At 37.2% G+C, this 15,453-nt stretch overlaps 4 protein-coding genes across 5 annotated transcripts; all 4 read left to right on the forward strand.

Moving 5' to 3' along the window:
• Window positions 564-8,388, forward strand: LOC18593394 (protein ENHANCED DOWNY MILDEW 2). Of its 2 annotated transcripts, none has more exons than XM_018125103.1 (18): window positions 564-651; window positions 888-1,313; window positions 1,428-1,524; window positions 1,757-1,810; window positions 1,939-2,184; window positions 2,271-2,369; window positions 2,623-2,870; window positions 2,976-3,065; window positions 3,148-3,696; window positions 3,848-4,016; window positions 4,104-4,205; window positions 4,546-4,638; window positions 5,443-5,484; window positions 5,943-6,053; window positions 6,313-6,384; window positions 6,476-6,594; window positions 6,680-6,752; window positions 6,857-8,388. In XM_018125103.1, exons 2-18 carry the CDS (start codon window positions 895-897, stop codon window positions 8,243-8,245), a joined length of 3,972 nt encoding a protein of 1,323 aa, XP_017980592.1. In that variant the 5' UTR covers window positions 564-651; window positions 888-894; the 3' UTR covers window positions 8,246-8,388. The 2 variants fall into 2 exon arrangements, with proteins under 2 accessions (XP_017980592.1, XP_017980593.1); XM_018125104.1 differs by having other exon boundaries at window positions 3,848-3,995.
• LOC18593395 (probable long-chain-alcohol O-fatty-acyltransferase 5) lies at window positions 8,769-10,076 on the forward strand. The gene has a single exon (XM_018124040.1). It carries the CDS (start codon window positions 8,838-8,840, stop codon window positions 9,951-9,953), a length of 1,116 nt encoding a protein of 371 aa, XP_017979529.1. The 5' UTR covers window positions 8,769-8,837; the 3' UTR covers window positions 9,954-10,076.
• Window positions 10,025-11,366, forward strand: LOC18593396 (probable long-chain-alcohol O-fatty-acyltransferase 5). The gene has a single exon (XM_007020599.2). The coding sequence runs from the start codon at window positions 10,281-10,283 to the stop codon at window positions 11,331-11,333; it is 1,053 nt and encodes a 350-aa protein (XP_007020661.1). The 5' UTR covers window positions 10,025-10,280; the 3' UTR covers window positions 11,334-11,366.
• Window positions 12,410-13,919, forward strand: LOC18593397 (probable long-chain-alcohol O-fatty-acyltransferase 5). Its single transcript, XM_018124067.1, has one exon. The coding sequence runs from the start codon at window positions 12,528-12,530 to the stop codon at window positions 13,539-13,541; it is 1,014 nt and encodes a 337-aa protein (XP_017979556.1). The 5' UTR covers window positions 12,410-12,527; the 3' UTR covers window positions 13,542-13,919.

Below are 15,453 nucleotides of genomic sequence, written 5' to 3' on the forward strand. Positions count from 1 at the left end.
TCTTAGATTGATGTGATTGCATGTTTTCCTGCATATTAACCCTATATTTAGAAAGTTTGAAGATTAGATTTATTTCTTATTTTTTATGGTGAAAATGCTTATTTTTATATTTATTTATTTTAAAAAAATTGATAACAAAAATTAGTAAATACGATTAATAGAACTGTCGATCGTAATCATTTTCTTAAAATGGATAAAACTGTGAAGGCTTTATTCTATAAATTTAAACAAATAATAAATCGAATCTTGAAATAAGAAATTCGATTTACGTTAAATTTATAAAATATAAATTTTGAATCTTATACTGAGTATTTATCATTTCTCGAGTTTTTTTTTTTTTTTTTTTAATTTTGTTGTTTATTAGTTTTGAAATTGACTCGAACTTTCAAAAATGCTCGAAATTGAGTTAAAATTTTAGTACGAAAAAATCAGTTTTGATTTTAATTCTTAGGCCAGACTCAAATTAAAGCCCAAAACAGAGCCCAAAGTCAAGAGATTTATAAGCCCAAATCCAAACTTCAAAACTTCCTTCTTATTTATTTATGTATTTTTTTATTTTTAAATTTTCCCAAGCTCCAAAAATTCTGAAGATAGTCAGGAACTGAAAAGCGCGAAAGTTCTAGGGTTTTTGGCCTTTGAATATCTTCTCTGGTACTAATTTTTCTTTCTTCGTTTTGTTTTCAATCTTTTCTCTTCTTTTTAACATACTGATTGATATAAGAATGCCGTTTGTTTCCCGAGAATATTCACAACAAAAAGAAAGGAAAAGAACTTTCTGGTTTTCCGTTTATTTGAAAAAGAATTGTGTTTTTTTTTCCCTTTCTCGTTTCCTAGTAGGAATCGATTGCTTTTGATTTTTTTTAATTTTTTTTTTTAAATTTGATCAGAGTGGAAATGGCGTTTTCTGATGAAGAAGAAGAAGAGAGTTTACTCCGTTCCGTCTCGAACTACTACTTCGATGATGAGAAAGACGAGAAGGTTTCCTTTTCTGAGTTGCCACTTCAATTGGGGGGCAAAGAAAGCTTAATTAATGGAGCCATAAAGAAACTGCTTCTGAGAGGAACAGCCGATGACGGGCTCTTGACAATTTGCAAGCTTGTCACTGCGTGGAAATTTGATTTGTCTAATTTTGGGAAGCCGGAGATTTTGGTTTTAAGTAAAGAAAACGGGTGGATTAAGCTACAAAAGCCCAGGAAGAGCTTTGAGCCTGTAATTAGGAGCGTTTTGATAACGGTTCATTGCTTGCATCTTCTTAGTTGGAATCCGGATTTGTCAAGGAAATCGTTGTGGGATCAGTTAGCTAAAGCTTTTAGGTAGTTTATTAGTCCTATTGGGTGTTGGGTGTTTGTTTCTCTTTTTTCCTTCAGAATGTGCTATGTTTTCAAGTATGATGGTTAATGGGTTTTTCTTTTTTCTGTTGTTTGCAGCTTGTATGAGGTGAAGCCTTCACAAAACGATTTGGTGGATCACAGGGAGTTGATTTGTGAGGCTGTTAAAAGTACTGCTTCGTTAGCAAAATCCAAGGTTTGTATGTAATTTGGTAATATTCTGTTGGTGCATTCAAATGTTATTTGTTACTGGATGATGTGGGAGTTGTTTTTAGCATGTCTTAATCTGAAATGGATTTTATATCATGGTTCTTTGATTTGTAAAACCTGAGAGGCACATATTAGGGATGGTAGTTATTTTAAATGATGCTGCTATCTTTCTGGTTTTTTCTACAATTGAATTCAATGAAGGTATATGTTTTGAACAGTTTTTGCATACATTTTTGGAGGAGAAGCCCATAAAGAGGAAACTTGCTGATGAGGTTGGACATTTCCACTTATACATATGCCTTTTCTTGGTTTATTACTCCTTCAAATCTGATTATTCTCTTACTTTATGTCTTTCACTAAATTACATTATTTTGAGCAAGTCTACCTAGTGATCATCCAGGATGTTCGAGCCACATCAATTTCTGGATTTATAGTTGATGATGCAGATGATGCAGTTGATGGCCCTGAGCAAGATGATTCCAATGACGAGGATGATGAATTGTTTGATTCAGTTTGTGCCTTTTGTGACAATGGGGGTGAACTTTTATGTTGTGACGGTAAATGCTTGAGATCATTTCATGCAACTGTAGAGGCTGGTGAAGAATCTTTCTGTGAATCTCTTGGCTTTACTCAGAAGCAAGTTGAAGTAAGCTAGTGACCCATATTTGCTTAATCGGCTTTTTAGTTTGTTGTTGTCTATTTTCTAATTATTAAATTCATACTGAATGGCAGGCAATGCAGACTTTCTCATGCAAGAATTGTGAGTATAATAAGCATCAATGCTTTGCATGTGGGAAGTTAGGTTCATCTGATAAGTCCTCTGGTGCAGAGGTATTATATCTAGCAATGTCATTTATCATTTCATGCAACAAAATATTTAGATAATCCAGTTGTAGTGAAATCAACCCTGAACAATAAATATAGATCGGAATTTTTTATTTTTGATTCATCGGCATTGGTCAATTTGTTTTCTCATTGGCCTATTTGTTTTAATGGCATTTTATCTATCAGATTGTTTTCCCTGTGACTAGTTATCATCACTTGCTCCGCAATGGCTCAAAAAAAGTTTCATTTATTTCATCAGGTCTTTCGCTGTAGTAATGCAACCTGTGGCCACTTTTATCATCCACATTGTGTGGCAAAATTGCTCCATAAGGGGGATAAAGTTGCTGCAGAAGAGCATGGGCAAAAAATTTCAGCAGGGGAATTTTTTACATGCCCCATTCATAAATGTTGTGTTTGTCAACAAGGAGAAAACAAGAAGGTTCAGGACCTGCAATTTGCTTTATGTAGACGTTGCCCCACATCATACCACAGGAAATGCTTACCAAGGTACAGCTGAGATTTTTCATCTTTTTATTTATATTTTAAGCACATGTTATCAGAATATGGCACATCTTTAACGGTCTAGTTAGTTGGTCTTTTTGCTTCTACCAGAGAGATTGGATTTGATGATATAGACGAAGAAGGTATTGTAACAAGGGCTTGGGATGGTCTACTTGTCAATCGTGTACTGATATATTGCTTGTAAGTGTTTTAAATGTGTTGTTTTCCTTCTCTGATATGCTTTAGTCGTTTGCTAAATTGTTTATCCTGTTGTTTTGGCTAGAAAACATAAGATCAATGATGAAATTGGGACTCCGGAAAGGGACCATATAAAATTCCCCATTGTTGAAGATAGGAAGATTGCTTTTGATGAAAGGAAGAAGAGAAAGGCATCAGATTTGCCCACAAGTCATGAAAAAGTTGGGTTGAAGAAGAAAAGTTTTGCATTAGAAGACTCTTCATGGGAAAGAACTGCCATGAAAGCAGAAAAGCAGTCGTCTTCTATTGTTAAAGATGGTCAAACTAGCAAAAAGAGTGAAAAAGTTACTCCTGGGACAAATTCCCATAGAAAAGTCAAAGCACCTGGTTCATCCATAAAGCCTTTGAAAGGGAAATTAAATTCTGTGCCAATGAAGGTTGGCAAATCCTCTGCAACTGATCAAAACAGGACCTCCCTGGGTGACAAACTGTTCGCCTTTATGACTCAGAGTGAGCAGGTTAAGCCTGGGAGACAGGATATGCTCAAAGGTGGTAATAAGACTGCCGTGGTCAAGTCTACTGCAAAAAAAATGAGCTCTGGAATGCCTTCATTGGATGCTGACTCTGAGAGAAGGTGGCCTTTTTATTTCTGCTTTAGTTGGTTGTATTTTTCTTGTTTTCTAATATTTAATAACGTAGAAGCAAACTAATGTGATTTGATGTTTTAGTTTATGCATCAAATGGTGCCTTCTGCCTTGTTCTTAGACTTATTCTTTCCAATGTAGATTATTCGCTCTGATGAAAGAGGTTGAATCATCAATAACTTTGGAAGATATCATAGCAAAGCACAAGGTTCCATCCACACATGCATATTCATCAAAAAGTGTTGTAGACAGAACAATTACTCTTGGGAAGATAGAGGGTTCAGTTGATGTATTTCATAATCCCAAACAAGTTTGCTTTATAACTTTTAGCAAAATTATGATTTTACTATGTTTGTGTGTGTTCTTTTCCTTTGAGCCTTTATTCAACTGTTTACAGGCTGTTCGGATGGCTTTAGCAAAACTAGAGGATGGCTGTAATATTGAAGATGCTCAGGCTGTTTGTGAGCCAGAGGTTCTGAACCAGATATTTAAGTGGCAGGTAATTATTTGTAATTATCCTATTACTAGTTACTTTATTAGAGGGTAATCAGTATCCATGACTTCGTTTTTGAAGGACTTTGCATTCTTTGTTCTGCATTCATTATGTTTCATTGGAAAACTAATGGTTGGTTGGGGGATGCATTTGTATCCTATTTATCCTATTTCTTAAAAGAAGATGATGTGAAATTGTATAAGTAGTCTGTTTCCTTCTTCAAAGTTTCCCTGGACATATGCACTGTGAGTTTATTGCACATAAATGTTTTACAAGTTGCCATTTAGTACATTGTCTCATTCTCTCTTTTTCTTGTTCTTGAATCTATTAAAATTATTATTCTCAGAACAAACTCAGAGTATATCTTGCACCTTTTCTAAATGGCATGCGCTACACATCATTTGGTCGCCATTTTACTAAAGTGGACAAACTTAAAGAGGTAAATTGCTCTGTTTTACTTGTGCTTTAGTTCTAATATCTTCTAATTCAATCATTAATATCTGTTTTCTTATTATTATAATTTCCTTGATCCTTTTATGCCTTATGTCATTGTTATGTTGATACATGTAACATTCTGGCTCAATTTTGTTTTATGATATAAGTTATTCTGGTAATCTGCATATGGTCAGTGTTAGATAAATGGATTTTTGGTTTCTGTTAATAAGGTTTGGTTATTCCTTTAAAACTGAAGGAACTTGAAATAGAGGTAAAGCGGGGTTGGATTCCACTGTTTGAATTTGCATGAGTCGTGACCATGTTTTTGTCCATCTAACACATATTTAGTTTCTTGATGTTAGACAGGAGGAGGAATAGGGTCAGGGAGAGGTAGGTGGAAAAACAGAGAATATTGAGAGAAAGTAGAGGGAGAAAGGGAAAGACTCAAGGAGAAATGGGTGAGAGTACAGGAAAGTGATTTCAATATTCAAAAAGCCAAATTCTTACTGAAACTAATAACAGCAATTGTTTATAAATTATAGTTACAACTCTTAGAATCCTTGTCCTTATGAATAAGGAATTCCACGATGCCCCTTCTTACAAATAAAATCTCATTTTCATGAATAATACTGTCTATTCTTTGACAATAATTTCATTTTGTTCCCTCATTTTATGGTTATTACCTTACATACTCTTGTTAATTGATCCGATTCATTTGTATCTTTTACATGTTCTATTATGGTTTGATGCATCTAGAATTGTTTTGATAGTGCTTGTGAAATGCTAAATTATGGTTTTTATTGTGCAGATTGTTGATAGACTTCATTGGTATGTTCAAGATGGTGATACAGTAAGGGTTTCTGTGTCTACCCCCCCCCCCCAAAAAAAAATCTTTTTATTTTCTCTCTTGCTGGCAATGTTTTAATCTTTTGCTTTTTATGTTTTTGGCACTCAAGTCTATGTGATTACACTGTGATGTTTGCTTCATTATGGAATGTTTCATGCACATTTTTAAGTGAAAAAGATCATGAAAGAAACAGAAAAGAAATATTTTGTTACATCAGTTCTATCAATTCTTGGATATATACAATATAAACTTACCTAGGAAACCATTTACAGTAATTATTCCAAATTCTGATACACCCTATATGGCTGCTGTTTTTATATCCTTGTCAGGAGCTGGAAAAACCACAAACATGTTATTTGTTGACAGTTCCTTCCTTCACCCTATAATGTGCAGCACTATAATAGAAAAGATGAGAAGGAACTTGAGCTGGTTATCTTACTATTGATTATTTCCATGAACAGATTGTCGACTTTTGTTGTGGTGCTAATGATTTTAGTTTACTAATGAAAAGAAAGCTTGAAGAGACAGGGAAGAAGTGCTCATACAAAAACTATGATATTTTCCAAGCAAAGGTATGCTCTACTTTCCTGGATTTTAATGTTATTTTCTAATAAATCAGTTTATGCATTATGAATGTACATCGTGGCTGCCCTAGAGGTCAAGCTCAATATAGTGTCCATCATGGTTTGACAATGGTATTTACTGGTCTTCCTGCATGTGATTAGAGAAGGATCCTGACTGTTTGAATACATCTATAGAGAATCCAGAATCCTTGTTTTTACATGTAAACATTTATCTTTTTGGGGTGGCTGATATTCTTGTCTTTGGCAGAATGATTTTAATTTTGAGAAAAGGGATTGGATGACTGTGAGACCAAAGGAGTTGCCAAGGGGGTCACAATTGGTGAGGGAGTTTTTTTCTCATTTAAGAATTAAAACATGTAGGTGTTCCTGTTTAAATATTTCACATCAATTTTTGTATACCCTTTGAGTAGATAATGGGGCTAAATCCTCCTTTTGGAGTTAAAGCTGGTTTGGCAAACAAGTTTATTAATAAGGCCCTCGAGTTTAACCCAAAGCTTTTGATCCTTATTGTTCCACCAGAAACAGAAAGGTAGTTGTTTCATTTCTTTCTTTCTCTCTCGCATACTTGCTCACTCTCTTTCTCTCAAACACTCACATTTGTTGCCTTTGACCAGGTTGGATAAAAAGAAACTTTTGAAATCTTCTTACGAACTAGTCTGGGAGGATAATCAATTTTTATCTGGAAAGGTAACTAAGATGTTGCTTTGTGCAGTTCCTTGTAGTTGAACTTCAGTGATGTTCTTATTACAGTCTTGTGGTATTGTGGATGATTTTCGTATCTTCTTTTCCAGTCATTTTACCTGCCTGGCTCTGTTGATACAAATGACAAACAAATGGATCAGTGGAATGTGATGGCTCCACCTCTCTATCTTTGGAGTCGTTCTGATTTTTCAGCTATGCACAAGACCGTAGCTGAAAAGCATGGTCACCTACCTAGGGAACCGGAGAGTTCAAATCAGGAAAGAAATATCGATGAAACACACATATCTGAACAGCCATTGGAGGATGACAGTCACTGTAATGATGCTTCTGAGTTGAAAGATCATATGCAAAATCATAAAGTTGAGGAGCGTAGAGAGGAGACATCTGTAACTGTAACTCCAAAAGAATGCTCTCCTCACCAGCAGTGTGAGAGAGAAGGCCAAGACAATCATGGCCATGTGAAGAAGCAATCCAAGGAACCCTTGAGGAAGAAGAAGCATAGAGGGAGAAATCGTGGAAGGAGAACTGATGGAAAATCACCCTTAGATAAACAGAGTGGTGTAAGGACTCCTATAAGTGAGATGCACCGTGGAATTCCTCACTCTTCTCCATCCAATGTGATGGGTGGTAGATACTCAGTGGAAGGTGTCTCCAAATCTCATAGGACGGCACCACTTACTGGGATTGGTGAGAAAGTTCATCGGCATCATACTCCCACCATGCATGGTTCACAGGTGCAGGTTGGAACTTCATACGGTGACACGAGGACCAGCGTCGCTGATGATATGGGAAGAAGATACAGCATAAATAACACCGACCCTTATCCAGTTGGATCCCACAACCTTGGTCATGGACCTTATGCCACTGAAGTAGAGAGAGAAGCTAATATACGGTCAAAAGTTCGCCTCTATGGGCAGGATCCTGATGTATCTACTCAGAGAAATTATCCGGCTGGGTTGGACTCTGCATATGGTCCAGCAGTATCCCTGTCAACTCCCTCTTATGTACACCTCGGTGCAACAGTGGATCCCTCCTACAGGATGAATACTTCTGCAATGCAGCGATATGCTCCTCGTCTAGATGAATTGAACTACACAAGGTTCGCTACCCCAGGGCCTGAGCCACCCATGGGAAATCATACAAGGATGGCTACTCCAGGGCCTGAGCCATTCATGGGAAATCACACAAGGATGGCTACTCCAGGGCCTGAGCCATTCATGGGAAATCACACAAGAATGGCAACTCCAGGGCCTGAGCCACCTATGGGAAATCACACAAGGATGGGTACTCCAGGGCCTGAGCCACGCATGGGAACTCAAAATGCCTTTTATGATCCAAGAGGCCCTTCCTTTTATGATCTTAGAGGCCCTCCCGTTCCCGATCCTAGAGCCACCCGACCTTCCCACCCAATGGCTTTCGCTCCTGGTCCATACCACCCTTATTCACATCAGAATTCGGCTGGATGGCTCCATGAATAGTTAGTTTCTTATTGTGACAGACTCTAGGATGTCAATCTTCACAAACTTGCTTGTTGGAAGCCATTTAAGATGACTTTGTAAATAGATTGTATAAAGTTCTATTTTAGATCATTTTGGTGTCCGGTGATTCCTCTCTTTTCTTAGTAGGTATGTATTTACCAACTACTTAAAAGTTAGTCCACAATAGATTTTTAGTTATGTGGGGTTTAGAATCTTAAGTTTGTGCAATCATCAGCTTAAACATGGCTTGTTTACTGCGTCAAAGTAACCAACTATGAACAAAGGTTAAAAAAAAAACTCTAAGCCCCTGGCCTTCATAATTATGATGTATGACTGAAAGGGAACATCCATGGCTGCTCCAATCTGGTTTAAATGATTCCATATTGTACTTGTAAATTTTCTTTTTTGGGAAATTGAGAGGAGTAGATGGAATTTTACTTTTTAAGTAAAAAAATCATTCATCAATTAATAAATTAAATAGTCTGACGTAGAAATTGAGGTATCCTACCTGTACTTCATGTGACTTCATTAGTTTCAAAAATGCACTTTTGAAGAGAGAGGGAGAGAGAGCTGCAAAGAAATTAGAGGAGAAATGGACGGAGAATTCCAGAACTTCATCAAGGTATGGATTCTGGCCATAACATCTCTTTGTTATTGTTACTACATATCAGCCAGAGTCCCCAAGGGTCTCCCAAGGCTGCTATCCTTCCTCCCTATTATCTACCTTCTATTCATCCTCCCTTTCAGCCTCTCCACCGTTCACCTCTGCGGCATCACCGCCTTCTGCCTTGCATGGCTGGCAAATTTCAAGCTCCTCCTCCTCTCCTTTGGTCAAGGCCCTTTGTCCCCATCTCCACCTAAACTTTTCCATTTCATTTCCATGGCTTGCCTCCCTATAAAAGTCAAGCAAGACCCACCTTCACAGCCACCACAAACGTCATCCTCAGCTATCGGAAAAACTTTGAACAGTAAAAATAGCGAAACCCCATGCCGCCATCAAAGCATTCAAACACCCCAAAAGGCCTTCCCCAGAACTCATAAACGTATTTTATTGTTCATAAAAGCAGTGCTTCTTGCTGTTGTATTTCATTTGTACGAGTACAGGCAACATTTGCCTAAAAATATGGTCCTTACTTTGTATTGTTGCCACATTTATCTTGAACTTGAGATTGCCTTAGCCTTGTGTGCAACCCCGGCCCGAGTCCTTCTGGGGTTCGAACTCGAGCCACATTTCAACGAACCCTACTTAGCGACCTCACTCCAAGACTTTTGGGGCCGCAGATGGAACCTCATGGTCACACGTATCCTACACCTAGCCGTATACAACCCTATACGCCGTATATCTATGCCTGCCCTCGGATCAAAGTGGGCCCCACTACCAGCTATCTTGGCAGCGTTTGTCGTGTCGGGTTTAATACACGAGTTAATCTATTACTATTTCACGTGCATGCATCCAACGTGGGAAGTGACATGGTTTTTTATGCTACACGGTGTTTGTGTGGCTATGGAGGTGGCGATGAAGAAGATCGTCACGACTGACAGGTGGAGGTTGCACCCAGCAATTTCGGTGCCGTTGACGGTGGGGTTCGTGGTGGTGACAGGTTTTTGGTTGTTTTTCGCACAAATTGTGACCTATGGCATAGATGAGAAGCTTGTACAAGAAAGTTTAATCTCTTTAAATTTTGTAAAGAAAATATTGGGAATGTGATCGTAGATCTGACAAAAGGCCCCTCAAGTAATGGAAATATATATAGTTTATTTGTAATTGAATCCTTTTTCATAAAAAGATGAGACAATGGGGTATCTAGATTTACAATATCCTTCTGATTTAGTCAAATCTCCATAGCAATTCTTACTAATAAACTATCCCATATTGTTCCAAGGTCCACATGCTAGACTTGGCATTTCTGCTTTACTTTATTGCCTCTTAATTACTCTCTTTTCAGCAATCCATGTGATGTAAATAAAGGCATGAAGAAGCTCTTTCCACAAGGAAAAAAGAGAGCTTGACAGCGAAGAAGAAAGCAACAACTTCATGGATGTTGAGCTTCACAACTTCATCAAGGTATGGACCTTGGCCATAACATCTTTCTGCTATTGCTTCTATGTGTCAGCAAGACTGGTCCCCAAGGGCATGCTCAGGCTTATTTCCTTACTACCCATCTTCTTCCTCTTCCTCATCCTCCCTTTGAACCTCTCATCCTTCCACCTCAGTGGCCCAACAGCTTTCTTCCTTGCTTGGCTTGCCAGTTTCAAGCTCCTACTCTTCTGTTTTGACCAAGGCCCTCTCTCACCACCCCCACCTAGTGTTTTCCATTTCATCTCCATAGCTTCCCTCCCCATTAAAACCAAACGAAACCCAATTCAAAACAAAGCTTTACCACCCCAAAGCTCGTCATCTGGTTACGCTAAGTCAATCCTGTTAGCTGTAAAAGTTTTGCTATTGGCTGTCTTATTTCATTCTTACAACTACAAGCAACACTTGCACAAGAATTTAATATTAGCCATGTACTGTGTGCACACCTACCTCGAGCTAGAGATAGTCCTAGCCATAAGTGCAATCCCGGCTCGAGCCATCTTTGGCTTTGAAATAGAGCCACAATTCAATGAGCCCTACCTTGCCACCTCCCTACAAGACTTTTGGGGTCATAGATGGAACCTCATGGTGACTAGTATTCTACGCCCCACCGTGTATCATCCTATACGTCGTATCTCTACTCATATAGTCAGACCAAGGTGGATCTCGTTGCCCGCTGTCATCGCCGTATTCGTCGTGTCTGGTTTGATGCACGAGTTGATTTATTATTATATAACTCGCGTGTATCCCACATGGGAGGTGACGTGGTTCTTTATCTTGCAAGGAGTTGCTGTGGCAATAGAGGTGGTGGCGAAGAAGGTGACGCCGGTCAATTGGAAGTTACCTCCGGTGGTTTCCGGGCCGTTGGCTTTGGGATTCGTGGCGGTGTCCGGATTTTGGTTGTTTTTCCCACAACTATTGAGGAATAGAGTGGATGAGAAGGCCATAGGAGAGTACTTCATGTTGGTAGATTTTATAAAGAATCATGTGCTTCCATTTCCATCAAATTAATACATTTAAAGTTGGTGGAGTCCATTATGATTATCTTTAATTTATTTTTGAATATAAATTAAATTATAAATTAGCTTAAATTTTAATTTAATTTCAGCTATTTTGTTTTCATTATTATTTATACATTATTGAAAAATATAAAATAAATCAAATTGGCCCAATATTAAAAAAGGCCTAATAACAGGAAAAATTTGGGCCCAAATTCTGAATATAGAGCATAACAGAGAGAAAATGAAGAATCAAATTGGCCCAAAATTCAAAAAAAGCCCTAATAACAATAGCAAGAAGAAAAGGCCCAAAAGTTCTGAATAATTCTAAATAGTTAGGGGCCAATTAGAAGAAAATTATGTAAAATTAATCGATCAATTCAGAAATAAATACAGTTAATACTTGATCTTCAGTCGATTTGATTAAAATTTTTAAATAATACTATAAGTTTAAGTCAATTATAAAATTATTTTAATTGAATAAATAGAACCAAACGTTAATTTGTCATCTTATGTAAGTCGAAAATAACTAAAATATTTCGATTTAAAATCGTATCGATGGATGGGATAAATTCGTAAAAACAAAAAAGCTACTTTATTTATGGCAATTTGTTGGTAGTTGTACCTACTTTTTTTTTTCCCTCCTAATTAGAGTAAATGTTTCTTGGAAGAAAATGTGGAGACACATGCCAAGAGTTCAGGATCAATAAATTTGCATGGAATTTAATTCTACATATGGGTAGTTGGATGATGTACAAGTATCACATAATTAAGTATTAATTGGACGGTTGTCCCCTTCATGACTATTTTTTTAAAATTATTTTTTAATATTCATTCCATGTTTATAATTATGATAGGATGCATAGATTAGGAAAGTGTAATAAAAAAAATTTAGACAGCAATAAGGAATGTTGGGTATGATTTGATTTATTCGTTAAGAATTAGGTTTGGGATGTTTCACTGTAGTGGAATTAATGCCCAAATTATTAAAAAAGAGTATTCAAACATCGCTTTCATGTCTCGATACTTGTTCCTTTTTTAGTTTAAGACGTAACGAAAGGAAAGATAGATCGAATAAAAGAGGTAGAAGTAGTATCCAAAGACTAGGTTAAGAGTATCTACAGTTGTATATTTCCCAACTCCATTCCTATATAGAGGGAAACGAAAGGAGGGGAGGAGTGAAGATTGACGGATTAGGGAAGGAACAATGGAGGGTGAGCTCAAAAATTTCATCAGTGTAATCATTATGGGATTTATATCCATGTACTACTGTTACTACATTGCAGCAAAGATCCCACAGGGCTTGCCAAGGCTCATCTCCCTCCTCCCTGTCATAACTTTGTTCTCTGTCCTCCCCTTGAACATTCACAGCTTCCATATAGGTACTCCCGTAGTGTTTATCCTTGCTTGGATTACCAATTTCAAGCTTCTCTTGCTAGCCTTCGAGCAAGGCCCCTTGTCACCACCTCCTCCTGGAGCTCATCTTTTCATCCTGACAGCTTGTTCCCCATTCAGGATCAAACAATCCCAACCCAAAACCAAGAGGACTACTGGTCCGAATGTTGTATCAGAGGCTGCAAACAAGGCTGCACTTCTAGCATTGCTGTTTCATTGTTATAACTACAGACAATGCTTTCCCAGACAGGTTTTGTTGATCCTTTACTTCTTCCATACTTACCTTACGATACAGTTGTTCCTGGCTTTGGCTGCAATCCCAGCTCTAATCCTCCTCGGTGTAGAGCTCGAGCCACAGTTCAACGCACCTCTCCTGGCCACTTCGTTGCAGGACTTCTGGGGTCGTAGGTGGAACCTGAGGGTCTCTGACACTCTACGTCCAACCGTATACAGCCCTATCCGCAGTGTTTCTACTCGTATAATCGGACCTCGATGGGCCTCGTTACCTGCTGTCTTTGCAACGTTTCTCACTTCGGGTTTGATGCACGAGCTCATTTACTATCACATAACTCGTGAGTTTCCCACCTGGGAAGTAACTTGGTTCTTCGTCCTGCAAGGGATCTTCGTTGATATAGAGATTGTACTGAAGAAGAAGCTCCTGTTTCGACTTCACAGATCGGTTTCAGGACCACTAGCGTTGGCAAATCTGGCAGTGACTGCTGGCTGGTTATCTTACAGACAACTCCTGAGAAATGGGGTAGATGAAAAGGTCATTAATGAATTCAATGCGTTCCTGGAGTTTCTAAAAAGGTTCAGCATGATTTAGGACAATCTGAAACTGTCATTTGGGTTATGATAGTAGACGTTTGCTTCCATATTAGCTTAGTAACGTTCTTCCCTTTCTGGGAATTAACATCGACAAGTCTTTTTAGTCATTTTTTATCTTTTTTTACCATAAAAACTGTTTGTAGAGTCAAAGGCCGGTTAACTCATTAAAGCCTTTAAAGAATTTAATGAGTTGAATGACCTTAACGAGCTTTATTCTTCTCGTATTAAAGTCATAAAGAGTTCTGTGAAGGTGAAACCTCATTAACGTCTTTAAAAGTTTATCTGCTGTAAGGAATATAATGATCAGTTTAATATCCTTAACGAGTTTTATATAAGAGAAAAGATGAGATGATCAAGAAGATCAGTCACTGTTAAATTTTTGAGTTTTGACTTAATAAAACAAGAAAAATCAAGTTAATTTGAGAGCAAATATGTAATAGAGGAAATTGTGAGAAATAACCTTCTTTATAAACCCAATTCAAAAATATCATTTTTTTATAATTTTAATTATTTTTTGGCCAATTTTTGGTATGACTTGACAACAATACTTTTTAAACAATTTCGGACAAATTAAAATGGTTTCAGTTTTCTCTCACTCCCGTCATCTAGATAAAAATTTTAAAATTAAATCTCGATTTCTCTCTCTGCTCAAATATGTCTATCTTGCCATCCAATTCGCAGATATGACATCAAGCTCTTTCTTATTTTGTTTTATTTTTTTAGATAGAGAATCTTGGGGTTCTTAAGGGCGATGAACAACGATTTTGCTCTTTACAGGCAGCGATTTTGCTCAGGGAGAAAGAACAGCTGAAGCATGTTTGATGGGTTTTATGGTGGTTCACGGTTTTGTTGTGTCTGGGATTAGGATGATTGTTAAGCATGTTTGTTAGGGATTTTGATTTTTTTTATGAGATTTTGAGTTGAAATTGTTCAGGGAATATTTTGTAAAAAAATATATTTTGNAAAATATATTTTGTTTTTGTATAAGAGGAGTGAGCAAGACCTCTCGATAGAGATATATTTTCTCTTGCTTTTGAGGGTTATGGAGTTTTGTAACCTATCTTTTATGAAATGCACAATTTCATGGCTTAGCAAAAAAAAAATATGTGTTTTAGGTTCTTGAGTTTATTGATTTATTCATAAAACCCCAAAATTGAGTTTACTGATTTTTAGGTATTGCGTGATTTAATCACCGTGTGACTAGTTTTTAGTTATTACGTAATTAGTTTTAGGCATTGCGTGACTAATTTTTATACATTACATGACTAATTTTTAAGCAATGCCTAAGTCACACAATGCCTTACGAACTAGTCACGCAATGCTTTACTAACAAGTCACGCAATGCTTTACTAACAAGTCACGCAATGCCTATCAACTAGTCATGCAATGCCTTATCAAAAACTAGTTACGCAATATCTTATCAAAAACTAGTCACGCAATGCCTCATCAAAAACTAGTCACGCAATACTCAAAGTTAATAACGCAATGCCTATCAACTAGTCACGCAATGCCTTATAAAAAACTAATCACGCAATGTCCAAAGTTAGTAATGCAATGCCTATCAACTAGTCACGCAATGCCTTATCAGAAACTAGTAGCGCAATACCTTATAAAAAAACTAATCACGCAATGCCCAAAGTTAGTAATGCAATACCTATCAACTAGTCACGCAATACCTTATCAAAAACTAATCACGCAATGCCTTATAACAAACTAGTTACGCAATGCCAAAAGTCAGTTACGCAATACCTATTAACTAGTCACGTAATACCTTATCAGAAACTAATAACGTAATGCCCAAAGTTAGTAACGCAATGCCTATCAACTAGCTACACAATGCCTTATCAAAAACTAGTCACGCAATACTTTATCAAAAATCAGTCACATAATGTCCAAAGTCAGTTACGCAA

This window comes from Theobroma cacao, chromosome 7, assembly GCF_000208745.1.
Source record: "Theobroma cacao cultivar B97-61/B2 chromosome 7, Criollo_cocoa_genome_V2, whole genome shotgun sequence".
NCBI lineage: Eukaryota > Viridiplantae > Streptophyta > Magnoliopsida > Malvales > Malvaceae > Theobroma > Theobroma cacao.

What these genes read in the sequence shown, in the direction of transcription:
- LOC18593395 (XM_018124040.1), top strand. Translation starts at nt 8,838, where the DNA reads ATGGACGGAGAATTCCAGAACTTCATCAAGGTATGGATTCTGGCCATA.
- LOC18593397 (XM_018124067.1), top strand. Translation starts at nt 12,528, where the DNA reads ATGGAGGGTGAGCTCAAAAATTTCATCAGTGTAATCATTATGGGATTT.
- LOC18593394 (XM_018125103.1), top strand. Translation starts at nt 895, where the DNA reads ATGGCGTTTTCTGATGAAGAAGAAGAAGAGAGTTTACTCCGTTCCGTC. An exon ending in CAGTTAGCTAAAGCTTTTAG is followed by an intron (nt 1,314 to 1,427) that starts GTAGTTTATTAG and finishes TGTTGTTTGCAG; the next exon opens with CTTGTATGAGGTGAAGCCTT. An exon ending in AGAGGAAACTTGCTGATGAG is followed by an intron (nt 1,811 to 1,938) that starts GTTGGACATTTC and finishes GTGATCATCCAG; the next exon opens with GATGTTCGAGCCACATCAAT.
- LOC18593396 (XM_007020599.2), top strand. Translation starts at nt 10,281, where the DNA reads ATGGATGTTGAGCTTCACAACTTCATCAAGGTATGGACCTTGGCCATA.